The 17,246-nt window shown below is 43.9% G+C and overlaps 1 protein-coding gene across 3 annotated transcripts; it reads right to left on the bottom strand.

The window, feature by feature from the left end:
• Window positions 1-13,665: 13,665 nt before the first annotated feature.
• On the bottom strand, window positions 13,666-16,683 carry LOC114573631 (uncharacterized). Of its 3 annotated transcripts, none has more exons than XR_003694914.1 (8): window positions 16,425-16,683; window positions 15,485-15,653; window positions 15,085-15,334; window positions 14,710-14,982; window positions 14,452-14,629; window positions 14,274-14,350; window positions 13,978-14,158; window positions 13,666-13,866 (listed from the first exon to the last, which is right to left on the bottom strand). XR_003694914.1 is itself a non-coding variant. In XM_028605921.1 (7 exons), exons 4-7 carry the CDS (start codon window positions 14,615-14,617, stop codon window positions 13,847-13,849), a joined length of 444 nt encoding a protein of 147 aa, XP_028461722.1. In that variant the 5' UTR covers window positions 14,618-14,629; window positions 14,710-14,982; window positions 15,085-15,334; window positions 15,485-15,538; the 3' UTR covers window positions 13,666-13,846. The 3 variants fall into 3 exon arrangements, 1 of the variants encoding a protein (XP_028461722.1); XR_003694917.1 differs by having other exon boundaries at window positions 14,483-14,629; XM_028605921.1 differs by lacking the exon at window positions 16,425-16,683 and having other exon boundaries at window positions 15,485-15,538.
• Window positions 16,684-17,246: the final 563 nt, after the last annotated feature.

The raw sequence follows: 17,246 nt of genomic DNA, 5'->3' as shown, positions 1-17,246 counted from the left end.
TGTTTCTTGACAATTGCTAATAAATACATAAAATAAATAAAATGAAATGATACATTGCAGCCCCCCATGCCACCCCACTTAAAAAATCCTGGAATTGTCCCTGCTTACATAGACAAAGAATGGGAAGAATGGGAAGCATGGAAATGGCGCTGCCAGTGGACACGTACCATTAGTCAGTCAGTCACTTGGTTGATTCATTGATCGGTTGATCAGTCAGACAGACAGTCATGCCATGACAGACAGTGAATGGAACAAAAGAACAAGTAAAGATCCAAGCGGGAATATCGCCGCACATGTAGAGGGAGGGAGGCATGAGGTGGGGTCAGGCCAGGGTACACTGGGACTCTCATTAAATAATTACAGCCTGTGGTCAAAAAGCTGTGAAAAAATGTGACAAGGTCACTGTGCTTGTCAGTGGAGGACACTCCCAGAGAAAAACATTGTTACTTTCCTGTTTTCCCTAGAAGTCGGTGCAGTGCATTAATGTTGGCAGCCCCCCCCATTGGCAACACAGAAAGGTCAGAAATGACTGGCAGCTTGCGGTGCTTTGTACCCGGCTCAAAATCACCTATTCTCGGGTAACTGAACCACCAACTACCGCTGATCCAACGGAGCACGATGCAAAGCACCGTAGCCAGCATAGCAGAGCTCTGTAGTGGCTAAACACATCTACTTTGTACTAACTGCAGCTCTGCGTCATGGAGCTTGTAGCTGGCCACTGTAGCCAGCGTCATGTGACCAGCCGGCGGTCTCCTAGTTTAGTACGATATCTTACATTTTGGTGTGCATACATTTTCCTACGATATCATACCAACAATATTCAACAAGGCTGTGTAATAATATATTTATATATATATATATATAATATTTTTTCTAAGAATTATTTTAGCAGTTTTCACATTTGTTGGACAGCTTGACAGAAAACGGGGAGAAAGAGGTGGTATGGCAGGGATCCTACTAGTGGCGTGGCAGTTTTGTGACATGCACTGTAAACACTCGGCTACCATGGCACTCCAACTAGCGAGTCATATTATAGAAGGAGGTGTGTGTTTCTATCTCTTTTGGCAAAAAACTTTACAAAATCTATGGGTTTAGGTTAACGGCCCTCTACAGGTCCATGCCACGTGATTCTGGAGAATCACGCTTGCTAAGTAGCAACCATTTTACACCAACCAAATCAAATGCCCAAACTATTTTAATCGCATTTCTTGAAACTATACCCTGTCCGCATATTTCAGTAAAACATACAGTACATTACAGAAGCTAAAGATGCCCTCTCTGGCATTGCATTGATATTTTAAGAAGGAAGAACAATACGGGCTATTAATACCTCCCTAACCCTGTGTGTGTACTTTTTCAAACTTGAGACCAACATATGAAGTTGCCAGCACAGTTATATTTATTTTGTGTGAAAGGGACTTAAATGATTGACAGAATGTCACATGGCTGACTGAGTGGCTGATGAGCTAATTAGCACAATAGCAGGTAACTGACAGAATGAGTGACTGACTAACAAGCAACACCTCAGGTGTGGATGGCAGCACATATCCTCCTCATAAACGCTGTTTTATGCTGTACAAGTTTCTGATGTGCATAAAAGAGCCAGACAGACTCTGATGTTGCTGCAGCTCTTGCTTAGTGACCTTTTCATTGATGCTCACATAGAAAAAATTTTTGTACATCAGTGTCAGCCACGTGTTGCTGCCAGTAGAGAGAGAGAGAGAGAGATGTGTAATCTGAGGCATCATTACGGGGAATTCAGAACAAAAAAAGTGATTCGGCGATTTGCTGGGGGGGGGGGGTTTGGTTGTCAATGAAACGGCCCATCCGTGTGATGTCCTGTTGTGTTCTTAAATCCCCCTAACATAGCACAAGTAGACCTTATATTTCAAAATTATTGTTTTCCGTCAGATCGTTCATAGATTTCCGACCGCACTAGTGTTTTTGTTGTTGCAGGAATTGCAGCTATTACACAAACTAAATGTATTATTAGCCCCCTGCCCCTCAAATACTTAGCAACGTCCCTGATTCAAACATGTGAGCGGCGTTCGCTCAGTCTGGCTCACACACAGCGAGTCTGCTGCGGTATGATGGCCCTGCAACCCGACTGGAGAGACTGAGCTGCCCCACACCCCCCCGCCCGAGCCTCTGAAGGTGAAGTCAGTTTCCCCAGGTGAAGTTTAAACACACGTTTAACTTAAAGTTACATTTGTAATGAATGTATTGTATGCTAAAGACGATTCAGCATCAGCAAAAACAGCGAGTCTGTTACGTTAGCCAAAAGTCAAATCGCTCCCTTGTGATTTGTAAGAGCACTCTGCCCTTTGATTATGTAACCGAGCATTTTTCTTAATTGTCTAAACTCACTGTTTGACTCTTAAATGAAGACACGGGCTTCCAATGCCGGAACCAAGACGGCACTGCACGTCTCACTTTATTTTTCAAAACTCAACACAGACCAAACCAACGTCCGAAAGTACAAAGCTTTCTTCACTTCCGTTTTCCTCTTCAAAATAAAAGCTCATGTTTACTTCAACTTCCTACTAAGCTTCAACTGAGAGGTTAGCCTACATAATAAAATATCTTACATACCTCCCCTCCTCCAAAAAGAAACGTCCCCGTTTCTAACCAGTAACAGCCATAACATTAAGAACAAAAATAAACAGCATAAACTCCATAACCATAGAAGATAATAAAAATAAAGACAAATCCCAACTGTAACAACAGTATGAAAATTGCAGTCACCTCACCTACAGAGTCAACATGGACAAATATTAACGATAGGTGACAAAGTCCATGAAACGAACTGGTGGTCTCACAGTCCGTCCAAAGCGAGACATAGTCTGTCGTGGCTCACTGGGGCCCGTATCCTGAACAGTCCAGAGATGGAGCAGTCGGCACCAGTACAACAGTGTAGGGTTTAAGCCTATCATAATGAACAACCTGCTCTCGTCCATGGGGGCTTAAAGGACTGCCAATCCGGTAAGTGAGCCCAGGTTCCCCCTGAGAGCCCATGACAGCCAGGACTCTGTAGGGGCCCCTCCAGTGGGGAGCAAGCTTCCTGCGGTCCTCAGTGGGGTCATGCAGCCACACCAGATCACCCGCTGCATACGACTTGTGACGGGCAGCTCTGTCATAATACAGCTTTTCAATTTCATGGGTGTCGGCACCACGCTGCCTGGCATTGCCAAATGCCGTCTCCAGCCTCCCCACCAGGGAAGTCACAAAGTCAGCATGAGAGGAATGAAGATCTGAGCTCCCTGTCTGAGAGGGCACCAAAACATCCACCGGAACACGAGCCTCCCGCCCATGAGTCAAGTAATAGGGGGTGAAATTGGTGCAGGTGCTAACAGATGTGTTATAGGCGAAAGCCACCTGTTTCAGATAATCATCCCATTCACCTCCACAGGCGAGCAATAATTTGGCCAGCTGATCTATGAGAGTGCGGTTGAAGCGTTCAACCATGCCATCTGATTTGGGATTGTAGGGCGTTGTCCGCGTCTTTTTGATCCCCAAAAGTTGACATATTCGCTGCACAATCTCCGCCTCAAACTGCCGACCTTGGTCACTGTGGATGACCTCAGGAATGCCATGCACCAGCACATAATCCTCAAACAAACACTGGGCCACAGATTGTGCTGTCTGATTTGGGAGGGCATACAGGTTCACAAACTTTGTAAAGTAGTCCTCCACTACTAAAACATACCTGTTGCCCTTGGAAGTCACTGGTAGTTCAAGAATGTCAGTTGCCACTCTTTGGAATGGCCGAGTCGACCCCCCATTGGTGCTTAGGCACAGGCGCCCTGCGAGTCTGGCATGGAACGCACTGCTCACACCACTGTCAAATGTCTTTCAGCATTGAAGGCCAGTAACAGGTATGCCTCGCCCGCTCCCACACTTGTTCCACAGAGAAATGTGCTGCCGCAGGACCCCCATGAAGATGTTGCAGCACCTCAGAGATGAGTGGGGGAGGCACAACCACTTGACACTGAGAATCCCCTGTGAGTGATGAAGTCACAGTTCGGCAGAGCAGTCCATTCACAACTGAGAGACGAGGATATTCAGTCCATAATTTCCGGAGCCATCGAGAGCTGCCTCTTAGGTGCCCCCGAGGCGGTCGAGGCATCCCTAGAGTAATCCAGTCCAACACTGTCCCAATATCTGTGTCGGCCTGCTGCAGTTCTCTCATGCCCATCCCATCGTGTGACAGAGCATGCATAACAGACAGGTCATCTGCATCACCGTCCCTTCCCACAGGCTGCTCCTCTGTGAGAAGATCAGATGGAACCAGGACAGTTGAGGACATGGGGTCCTTGTCCGGCACACTTAGCTCTTTGTCCGAGCCTATGGCATTCACCTGACTGGCAGCTGCTGGAAAGGTATCGTTTTTTGGTCGAAACTCAGGGTCGGGAGGCCGCCGGGAGAGCGCATCGGCATTAGTGTCCTTTAGTCCATCTTTGTGTATTATGACCCAGTTAAACGGATCCAGTTCCAGTATCCACCTCGCTCTTTTTCCTGTGGGGTCTTTGTCAATAGACATGCCACGGAGGCCAAGAAGCGGCTTATGATCAGTGATTATGGTGAATGCGGCTGATCCAATGTAATGGCTGAACTGGCGTACAGCCCACAGTACGGCCCACAGTTCCCTGTCAAATGTGGACCAACGCCTTTCAGCGGGTGAGAGAGACTGACTGGCATACACCACCACTCTCTCCAATCCTTCTCGGTCTTGAGCCAGCACAGCCCCCACTACTTCCAAGGAGGCGTCAGTATAAACTTTGAAGGGGACATTGAAGTCAGGCATGGTGACCACTGGGGCAGATGAGAGCACCCCTTTCAGGTACTCAAAGGATCGCATCACAATCAGAAGTCCAGTGGAAAGGTGTGTCTTTGCAAGTTAGGCAGTGCAGGGGTGCTGCATGTTGGGCAAAGCTCTTAACAAAACGTCTATAGTAAGAACACAGGCCCAAAAACGCTCACCTCAGTGGGGTTTCGTGGTCTAGGCCAGGTCCTGACCTTGGAAGTGTTACGAGGGTCTGGCTGCAGGCCATGATGAGACACAATGTGCCCCAGAAACACTACATGGTCTCGAGCCAGATGACATTTTTTTTGGATTAAGTTTGAGGCCCGCCGCCTGAATCCTGGAGAAAACTTCACACAAACTGGAGAGGTGCTGCTCAAAGGTGGGGCTGTATATCAGAACATCATCCAGGTACACCATACACACCTGCCATGGCAGTCCTCTATGTACCAGCTCCATCATGCGCTGGAACGTAGCGGGTGAGTTGGTGAGGCCCATAGGCATTGATCGCCACTGATACAGGCCCCTGCCAGTTTTGAAGGCTGTCTTTTCCCTGTCCTCTTCAGCGACCTCAACCTGCCAGTAGCCATTTGAAAAATCTAAGGTGCTAAACCAGAGGGAGCCCGCTAATGCATCTAAGGTATCATCCACCCTTGGGAGGGGATGAGAGTCTTTCACCGTTATACTGTTCAAGCGATGATAGTCGATGCAAAACCTCCACTCACCATTTTTCTTCTTTTCAAGAACGACTGGCGAGGCCCAGGGGCTGCAGCTCTCCTCAATTACCCCATCAGCTAACAGGGCGGTCACTTGTCTGTCTATCTCTTCCCTCTTATCTGGCGAGGTCCGGTAGGCACGCTGTCGCACAGGAGGGTGATCACTCGTTTTGATGTGATGTTTGATAAGCTTGCACTTGCCAATCACTCCCGTGGATGTGCCGAATATATCCTTATGCTCTTCCAACAATGCATTCAGCTGCGCTTTCTGCTGCTGACTGGCCGGGGACTCCTGCAGCGACAGAAGCGGCCCAGCGGCTGGAATAGTAGAAATTGTATCGGCTTGTGTCTGTGGGAGTGACACAAGCTCCGACTCATCCACAGAAAAAAACTCTCCCAGGTGCATGCCCTCTCTCAATATGATATCCTGATTAGTAAGGTTCAACACACGAGCTGTAGTAATCCCGTTCCTTACTGAGGTCACTGTGTGGGCCACCACACATTCACTTTTATTCTGGGGATTAGGCTCTAGGTAGCCCACAAAGTCAGGGGGTTGGCCTGGGCCAACTGAGGATACATTTACAGGCACCAGCATCTCGCTGAGTGGAGGCAATGTCCTGGCAGTGGCAATGGAAACATTACAACATTCAGCAATCAAGTCTTTGCTGCTTAAAAGTGGAATGGTAGTGTCCCATAACAGCAGCCTGCCACGAGCAAAGTCCAAGAGTGCATGGTTGGCTATAAGAAAGTCCAGGCCCAACAGTGCTGCTTGTGTAGACCCTCTAAGTACATGGAACACATGCTGCCAGGATTCGTTACCTAGGTGTAGAGTGGCTGTTATGGTGCCCAGCATGTCCAGCATCTGACCGTTCACAGCACGCGCAGCAATAAAATCAGCATTGAGGGGACGCTTGCGAAGAGCTGGAACTGACATGCAAAAGTCTGCACTGATGTAGGAATCTGTCGAGCCTGAATCCACCAGTATGTTCATTTCAGTCCCTTCTATGTTGCCCCTCACATATGAGGTACGCTGCAGTCCTGGGCTGTCTTTACTAGGTCCATTACAGGTGGAAGAGATACGTTTTTCTTCCACCAAGTGGCCCATGGGTTCTGTAGCTGGTGTTTGGGCCACAACATCAGCTACAATTCTTTTCCCGACTGGCTGGCTGGGTATTCCCCTTTGGGGGAGAGGAAACGCACTCCACGCCTCCTCGGTGTGTCATCGTTAAATGGGGGCATGGCAGGTCTCCGGTCACGGCCATTTGGAGAGGGGGCTTGGTCACCACAGGACACCTGATAATCCCCTTTTTCCCCGGGACTCCTCTCTGCTCCACGTTCACGCCAGCCACGGTTAGGGGAACGCCCTCTCTGTTCACTCTGTGAGCTATGTGACTGACAGCCCTGTCCCCCACAGTCACACTAATATCGATACATGCGCCCCTGGGGAAGGGCTTTCCATTCATTCTTCCAGCCATTGGATCTCAGTAGGTTATTTTCCTCCGCCATGCGTCTCATTTCGATTCTCATTTCTTTCATGTCCCCTGTAAGGCGGTCCATAGCTCGATACAAGCCTCCATCGGATATGGAGTGCACCGTCGCTGTTGTGCTATTCCCAGTAGGGGCTTGGCGTGTATAAGTGTTAGTATAGTCCATCCTCAATGTCTCTCTGGCTATCTCACATCGGCCGGCAATCGTGAGGGCTTCATCCAAATCAGTAGCCCCCTGCTCGTGACATTTAGCTCTCAGGGCTGGGTCGAGTCCGGCCAGAAATCTGCGGAACTTTTCCTCTTTCTGAGCTATTTCACCATAGCCTGGGAATGCTTCATGCACTAACTTGCTGATATCTAATGCATAAACGTCCAAACTCTCCCCTGGAGCACGGAGGCGCGCAGAGAGGTTTCTGAAACAGTCCAGAAAATGTCTTTGTCCAAACGCCTCTTGTAGTTTATCCTTGACTGCAGAGTAGTCTGACTGCACGGCTGCTGGCAGGCTATCCCACAGGAGAAACGCAGCCTTTGTAAGCCATGTTGGTAAAATCCTAGCCAGTTCATAGTCATGGTCACGTTCGTTGCCTCCTACCAGCGCCTTCACAGCCACTTCATACTGCCGGGCCCAGCAGGGAAAAATTTCATTCACCTCTCCAGCAAAGTGTGGCGGGAGTTCAATCCTGACGTTGTTTGAGAAGGGCCCGTCCCCACGACGCTGTCGGCAGTCCAGCGGGTCTCCTTCAAACTTCCACATTGTGTCGTTTATTTTCTCTTACTACCCTCTCTAACTAAAACGAAAAAAACTTCCGAGGTACAACAAGCGGAACTAATACTCGTGCTACTATACACTGTAAAAAGCTAAGCTAGCGCGGAGTTAGCAGTGGTTAACGCTACCTGACTTTACTCGACAACTGCCTACCGATGTAGCTAGTAAACTTACGATAAGCCTCAATGGAGAAAAGATCCCACCGCTGCCACCAATGTAACCGAGCGTTTCTTAATTGTCTAAACTCACTGTTTGACTCTTAAATGAAGACACGGCTTCCAATGCCGGAACCAATACGGCACTGCACGTCTCACTTTATTTTTCAAAACTCAACACAGACCAAACCAACGTCCGAAAGTACAAAGCTTTCTTTACTTCCGTTTTCCCCTTCAAAATAAAAGCTCATGTTTACTTCAACTTCCTACTAAGTTTCAACTGAGAGGATAGCCTACATAATAAAATATCTTACAATTAGTTTTGATTTTAGTAAAGACAAGAACAGCTTAATATAAAATATAAAATCTTGTTTGTATCCGTAACGTTGACTGATGATTGCCATTTCGCCAACTTTACGTTACAACACACAATACAGTGCCAGTTGGGAGATCGATCATTTTTATTTGATTAGCTAAGCAGTCCTATAAAATCCACTTCCTCTCACATATCACAGCAATAATTCTGCACAAATGAAACCAGGTTACAACTGGGGAAATAACAAATAGAATAGGATTAACTAGCCTAGTCTAAACATAACTGTTGTGTGCATGTGATAAATATTTTCTGATTTTATATTTGTTATACTTATTAGCTACAGTGTAATGTAATACAAGAATAACCCCAGCTTTTCATATATCGACTTTTGCAGGCCAGAGTAGCTGACGAAATTAGCTGGAACCTAAACATGAAAAGGAAGGCTAAAGGCTTGTTGCCAGCTTTTTTGCTAAAAAAATTCAAAGAAGTACACAGGAGGAAGAGAATGAGGGAAATGAAGGAGAAGGCAAAAAACTGGAGAGACCATGGAGGGTGAGAGCAGGAAAAGACCACAGAAGGAGAAGAGGGATTAAGTGAAGGAGATGAGGTAAAAGAAGAATCAGTGAGGGATGAAGAGGAGGCTCCAGATTCAGAGAGAGGGACAGAGGCAGAGAGTAATCAGGAGGAGGCAGATGAAGATGACAGGGAGCAAGAGGCCTCTAGTTACCCCTGGACCATATGGTATGTTTTTATTCTTCTTCCATATAAATTGCCGTACAGTAGGATAATATGTAATGTCACTTATATGCATTGGCTATGTCCATGTTTAGAATAGGTATATTCATTCCCATCATAGACTCAATGATCAGTGAGGTGGACAGGCGCTTTTCAAACTCTAGCAGCAAGATAATGAGGGGTATACAAGCTTTAGACCCATCATCAATGACTTCTTAAAGGAAGAAGTGGGTTTTGTTAGTGGCTGAGGAATATGGCTCTGAAAAGTATTAAAAGTATTTGTGTTTGTTTGGTTAAAGCCATTCACATATAGGGATTCCCGCATACTGTCTACCCATGCCACCTTGCCAAGACCTCCTTTTGCCACCCCATGTAAAATCTTCTAGATCCGCCACTGGTCGGACTTGAAAAAGTCTGAGACATCTCTCAAGATAGTCGAGAACATGAGATTGCACCAGTTTGAATGACTTACAGTATGAAAGCTCACAGGCAGATGTTTTCTAGGGCTGCAACTAACAATTTATTTGCGATTAGATGCCAATAATTTTTTTGATTAATTGTTTGGTCTATGAAATGTCTGAAAATAGTGAAAAAGTCCAAGGTAATGTCTGTAAATGTCTTGTTATGCCAGTCCAAAACCCAAAGATATTGTGTTTATTATGATATAAAAAAAGAGGAATCAGGAAATATCCATATTTGAGAGGCTGAAAATAGCATTTTCTGCCATTTTTGCATGAAAAATGACTTTAGCGATTAATCGATTATCAAAATAGTTGGCGATACCATTTCTGTCGATTGACTAATCGATTGATCAACTATGTCAGAATTGGTGCAGGCTTGGACCCAAAAATGCAGACGAGGAGGCAACGTAAGGTTTCAAAGGTACATTAAATAGAAATGGCTAGCTAGGTAGAAAACTGGCAAAAGGAAAATCCCAAAACACTAAGGAACAAAAACTACACAGGGAGAGACACAGGGAATGGCACAGGAAAATACAAAAGGAACGATCGAACAGCAGACAAAGAAAGCACAGAGACTAAATACAGAGGGTAAGGAGGGTAGTAACGAGGGACAGGTAGTCTATATCTTTCACGTTCCACTTCTGGGATTGCTCCGATGCTGCAGGAATGCATGCATGCATGTCTTTTCCATTTCCTTCCACTTTCTTTGTGTTGGAATTTGAAATTCTGTGGATTTCTAAGGACTATGGTTAACTGCTCCTCAGATCTCTGCAGGGTAAATCCAGACAGCTAGCTAGACTATCTGTCCAATCTGAGTTTTCTGTTTCATGAGTATTTTGCCACGGAGTTTAGCACCACCCATGACGATTGTGATTGGTTTAAAGAAATGCCAATAAACCAGAGCACGCTTTCCTCCCATCCCTGAATGCTATGTGGACTAGCAAGACCCTCCTTTAGAGTGCTTTGGAGGAGGGTCTGGCAAAGCGATACTAAGGGACAGGTGACATGAGGGCTGATGAACAGGTGGAACACAACAGGGCGGGGCAGGCAATCACAAAGGCGGGAAAACACACAACGCAGGGAGTGAAACAAGACTCCCATTGTCAGACCTTCCTCCAAGCGCTGCTAAGGAGGGTCTGGCTCTGGTTTAATGGCATTTCTGTAAATCAATCACAATCGTCATGGGTGGTGCTAAGCACTGAACGGAGCCGCGGCCTGCTGGGTCAGTGACAAATAAGGATTGGTATGATGTCCAAATCAAAAATATGCTTTAAACTTGTTAAAGTGCCCATATTATGAAAAAAACACTTTTTCAGGGATTTGGGGTGTTATTTTGTGTCTCTGATGCTTCCACACACATACAAACTTTGTACAAAATCCATCCATGCTGTTGAGTGAGATACGGTTTCTGAATGTGTCCTGCCTTCAGTCTCCTAGTGAGCTGTTCAAAATCGGCTCGGAATGTCCAAAATGAGCTGGCTAACCACAACCGTTAGCTCGTAGCTTTACCGTTAGCATGCTAACGCTAGCATGCTACGTCGTTCTCAATAGCAAAGCACTGCTACAACACACACAAGTTCACCATAATCTACAAAAGAACTACTTACATGTGCACCCTCATTTAGAAGAAGTCTCCCAGCTAATCCTGCCTTGTAACTGACCAAAGTTGGAGAAACAGGCTTTCTTTTACTGTCTTTAGAGTTAGCTAGCTGACATGCTCTACATCTGAGCTACTGAGCATGTGCGAGTGCAATCAAAGATAGTACAGAAGAAGAAGATGAAAAGAGGTCTCACTCTGTAGCTAAAACAGAAACCAGGTGAAAAGAGGATCTGCAGCAGTGAGGGAGAGCAGTGCAGTACAACAAAAATATGGTGTTTTTTAAAAATTAAACCATGTAAACCTATTCTGGTACAACCTTAAAATACAGTTATGAACCTGAAAATGAGTATAATATTGGCGCTTTAAAGAGGTGATATTATGCTCATTTTCACGATCTAGCATCAACTACCGGTAACCATGGCTTCAGCTCAGCCATACATGTTCGAACCAGAGTCTGATCCCAAAACAGAACCCGAACCAGCTTCACAACTTAGACTGGAGCAAGATGTTTCAGAGTGGTAAGTTAATTAAGCATTTCAGTTTGAATTCTGCACCGTCTCTATTACAGTAACAACTTTATGTCCTTTGACTGTCTGGAGGGTATCTAACGTAATTTTATATTTAGGTGTACTTGTGGAAATTGCTCGACAATGTCCACTGAAGTTGAAAACATCTGTTGCCAAGAAATACAAATGGTAATTATAATATATTAGAACATATACAACAGCCATGCAAAGTGGATATGATTTTTACTAACCTTCCTCTGTTGTAACTACTACAAAATGTGTTGTCATGTTTACTTTTACCGTTGTGTAAAAATGTATCATCATGTCACATCACCTCCTGGATGTAATTATTTGTAATCAATTATATTATATTATAGGGTCCAATCATTTCTATGATCTTTGACAACACCATTTGTTTTATACATACAAGGTTAACAAATAAATGTAGCTTCATCAATCAGTATCTCGATTTTGCAGTAATGTTGCCTCCTCAGGTAATATTTATTCTAAATGAGTTACTTATTTTTATTATTAGGTTGTTACACAAATGCAACAGGTTTCTGTCCCACCTACCTGCATGGTTTACCATCCAGACTTGGAGCCAACCTGTTTGAACCACTACACCCTGTGGAACATCTACACTATATACAGAGCAGACTATGGACCTTTGAGGTGTCGAACAGAAAAAGAGTAAGTTTTTAAAACTTGTAATTAACTCTCCCATAAAATTATTTTACCAATAAACCAAAGACCTAATGAAGAAATCACAATTACAATGTCTTTATTTTTATCAAATGTTGAAACGCTTATATAAATAGAACAATCTTAATATACATAATAGGAAAAAAATACAAATATACACTATAAATAAGAGTGATGTTCAGGCACCTTGCCTATCTTGGCTTTGTCAACTGGTGCTGGGGCTACTTGGGAAGGACGGTTAGGGTGGTAGTCCCGTCGTGTGTTGTACGCCGGATACGCCTGCAGTTTCTTGATCCGGGTGCATAGTATGTGCGGTTCCGACTGTCCCTTGAACAAAGCGGGACAGATGGAGATGGCGGGCAACCACTTCCTCCTTTGAGGGTCTCTCATGTTCCGATGCCAGGTCCTTGGGGATGGGGATCAGTTTCAGCACCTCAACAAATGGCGTTGGGTCGTCAAACACCTCCTCGAAAACCAGCCTCATAAGTTCTTCCACATATTCCGTGAATTAATGCATATAAATAATCACTGAAGTGCTTAAGAAGAGCGTTCTTCTCAGACACCACCTTATTTCTACATATTTATTTTTTAGCCTTAACTATTTATTTGTTACGTTTACAATACAATTGTACACACAAACACACACACACACACACACACACACACACACACACACACACACACACACACACACACACACACGTTTCACTATTTGTAATTACAAAAGATGTTTTTCTAAAGTTAACACTACTTGTAAATATTCAATGTGTCTCTATTGATGTTACGTTATTTGTTATATAAATAAAAGTAGTTTAAAACTTACTGTATGTAGGGTCTGTTTTTACTGGCCTCGCAGTCACCTCCCCCTTCCTGGACTTGGGAAACACAACCTTGAATACTGGTTGTCCTGCAGATGTTGTGGCTTGTAGGTACAACCTACAAAAATACAATTGCAAACTGAAGTGACACAACAATTTTGATATTTTATATACAGTATATAAGCCATTGGGCAGTAGCTGTGGTGTATAATGTTACTGAATGTATTCGTTGTATCACCTGCAAAGCATGCCCATGAAAGGGAAAACCACATTCTTGGGTGTGAAGCGAAGGATCAAACTGTGGAAAGCCTCCAGGGATGATGTTTGGTAGTGGTGGCTCAACTTCTCCACATCTTTGACAACTCTCTTATTGAGCAGCGCCATTGACCCTTAAATAAAATTAGAAAACATTTTATTAAAATTGCTAAATACAGCAATAATATTTCATTATAAAGGGCATTTGGGGTGAAATTGTTTTTGTTATTAATATTATAAGCAAAAAAGGTTTTGCATTTTAAATTTAATTCTTTTAATCACATTTTGTTTACATACCTGGTTGAAACCATTTACTTGGATCCCTTGACTTTTCGATCTGGATGTTGGCACTTAGGGAAAAGAGGGTTTTCATGCAAGTGCACGTTCTGGATGTGGTTGACAATCGACATCCACTTGGCTACCTTTTCTGGCCCTGATGTTGACGATGTTGCACTCCAGTAGACATGGCTTTTGATGCTACGCAGCCACTTCTTCAACACCCCGCAGTCCTTGTTTTGCGCAACTTTGTCAAGTTTCTTTGACAAACCCTGCAGAAAGTACATATGCAAGAAATTGATATTCAGGACATTCTTTGACGAATAACTAAACACAATGTATGTTAATGAGCCACACTGACATAAACAAAGATGAAGACGTACCTTTCTCAAAGTGCCACACATCATAGAAGTGGGTGATGCTGCGCTCCCTCAGATACTTCTGGATCTGTGGATGACGGTCGGTGACAATGTAGTCCACCACCAAACCGTTTGAATCCAGTAGATCCAGGCAGCGTTTAAGGCCCTCCTTCTTCATGTGGTAACTACCACCTACTTCATTGCTCTGGTGGTGGGACAAAAATGCATAGATATAAATGTGAGACATTGAAAGCTATACAGAATCATCTTTCATCATGTCGCAAGGCAAAGAAAAAAAAATAAATAAATATGGGACCCACCTGAACAAGCTGAAGGTCAATAATGCGGTTACTGTCTAGGTGCATGAGTGTGTAGCTCCCATACTTTGCTGAGTGCCCTGAAGATTATATAACAAAGACCATGTCAAGGCTTTGCAACTCAAATTGAATGTTTAAGTACCATGCTTTTAAGAACAGACTTTTGGGACTTTTGTCTTACCCGGGGAGTCAGCTCGCATATCTCCACTGACTCCAATCTTTCCTCCATGTTGTAACTTTTGAAAAAGATGTTGCTGATCCGTCTTCCATTTGTGGATTATGGCTGGCTCCAGAAAACTCCTAGCATGCCTCCTGAAGGTGTCATACTGGAAAATCTCAAGATTCATGGCCTTGCATATCTGTGGAAACATGTAAAATTGGTACGTTTGTGACAACAGTACAGTGATTGCCATGTCATATTAAATAGTTATAGCAATACCTTTTCCAGTTGGATGAAGGATGAACCGGTGAAATATGTTGCTGTGACAGGTGTAGGTTGCCGACGGAGGTACTTCCTACAACAGGCCGACTCTGCCACTGTCTTGAATAGTTGCAGTGTGGGCAGAGCTGTGTGAATGACACATACGTTCCCATTTTTCGGCGCTGAACGTCACACTGCCTCTTGCATACAGGACAGCTTTGAAAAAGCTCCCTTAGGCAACTTTCAAAAACAATGTACTTATCATCCTTATAAGTAGACACTGGCTCAGACCTTAAAAAAAACAAAGAATACATTCTTGCTTTAGCTTTCCTACCAAGTTTAACGTTTCTGCTGATAAGTCATATTGAAATGTAATACAAATATCGAACTTACGACATGGCAGATTCGTCCGTTAGAACAGAGTCACCAGGGATATATGTTGAGTCTTGTGGCTCAGCTTGCAACTCTGCTGAGGTGTCTCCCTCTTCCTCTTCCTCCTCCTCCTCCTCCAACTCAAGACGAGGTCTCTTGCGAGGTCTGTAATCTTGGGGTCTTATTGGTGTTGAAGACATCGGGGTGAATTCTGGGAAGCTTGAAGTGGTCTCAGTGTAAACACTAACACAGGGCACTATTGCCTGGGTGCCTAAGAAAAAAAGGAAAAACGTAAATAATATTTTTCTTTACAATAACGAAATTAAATCCTCATGTTTATTATATATTGGGTTTTCAGCAGAGTAAAGCATTTACAGGTACTGCATGTGAATGTTGAACATGTGATGTTTTTGTTATTTACCTTTGCTTCTCATGGAAGCCCTCAGCGTACCCATGGATAGCTGTGTGCCGACTGTTGGAGCACTGGACTGTATGCCCACTGACATATTTTGTGGTGGTTCGGTCTGGCATCCTATGTCATGGAATGTAGTGGAAAGGTGTGGGGTTTCGAGGTGCTGCTGTGATGTACTCTGTAATAAGACAGTAATCAGATGAAAAGAGTCAGTATCTGTAACGCTAACATTCTTATCCCTTGTGAAATCAGGAGACAGCACAAGTAGCATATAAACAAATTAACACACCACATGACATCCTTTTGCTAGTCAAAGCCCCGGTTGTGTAAGTAGGGAGAAAATATACTGTTGGTTATGGACAACGGTCTCCACGTAACAAAAGCAACTTAAACGCACGTGTCGTTTACCACTTTAAAGAACGTTAGCCAACACTACCAAATTAGCTGAGGCATATAGTGGTTTCGGCGCCCTTACCAATCAACCTGTAAAGTAGCATTAACGTTCTAAACATGCCTTCACGTGCACACTTGTACACTGTTCTACATATTTTGACTGAAAAGCGATAGCCGATTTTAATGCAGTGTTACGTAATTGTGTTCAAAAGCTTTGAACAAAACGGTTTGAACACAAAACGTTAGCACTAGCTAGCTAGAAAGTTAGCTTCTGCTAACTTTGTAACGAGGCTACATTTCACTGCCACCGTAACAGCAGCTGGTAAAAGTTACTCATAAATGCACATCCACACAACAGCAATATTTCACATCTTTAAATACACAACCCATCGCCATATTTAAAAAAATAATCTGTTAAAAATGAGCTAAACAATTTCACACCGGATATAACATTAGCTACAGCTTTAGCTAGCTGTAGTTTAGCTACAACCTGCCCACTTCAACAGCCCACTTGAACACTTGGTAAAGGTTCATAAAATATAGCTAGCGTACTTACAGGTTGTGGTTCTGAATCTCCAGGATGGCCAGACAGAGTCGGAACTGCACTGTCTTTCAAAATTAAACGGTTTGAAAATCCTGAATTGAACTGTTGCAGGTTCAGGAAGCAGTCCTCCGTAAAATGGACAGAACACAACATAAGGTTGGGGTTGTAGTCCTGGGGAATAGTGCCAAAAACTAATTTTAACCACTGACTCTTAAATTCATCGTCTTTTGGAAGACAAAAAAGAGGAAATTTCCCCGTGCACTGACGAAATACAGCGTCTCCTGGACATGACCGAAACTCTCAACTCTCCAGCCGCTCTGGGTCTAACAAACTTGAATTAGTGGTGGTGGGGGGAGCTTAGCAGCTAGGCGAGCTTTATAACTTCTGTGACGAGCTGACGTCAGCTCGTCACGGAAGAAAAGGCTTCACTACAATAGAGCTGTTGGGAGCAGTTTGTGAACAGTGTTTTCTGCTGGAGATGGAAACTACCTTTGGGGTGGACTTTGGGCTTTTTCACTTTTTAAACCTATTACATGCCCAAAAAACATATACAACACAGTTAAGGAAAGGGAAAAAGCCAAAAAGCATATCACCTCTATATAACAACATGTTAGATGTTTGTTTAAATGTATAGTTTGCATTTCTGTTGGTGCCATAGTATTTTATTTTATTTTATTTTATTTACCATTTTTAACCAATTAAAGAATCACAGTCCCATTAAATTGGCAAATGGTGTAACCAGAAAAGCATGACAAGTATTACATGACTCACCCTCCTAGAAGTTATGCAAGTGTACTGATGAAAAGTTATTTATTACACAATATCATTTCAAAG

This window comes from Perca flavescens, chromosome 2, assembly GCF_004354835.1.
Source record: "Perca flavescens isolate YP-PL-M2 chromosome 2, PFLA_1.0, whole genome shotgun sequence".
NCBI lineage: Eukaryota > Metazoa > Chordata > Actinopteri > Perciformes > Percidae > Perca > Perca flavescens.
This window is presented reverse-complemented; position numbering and strand designations above follow the sequence as displayed.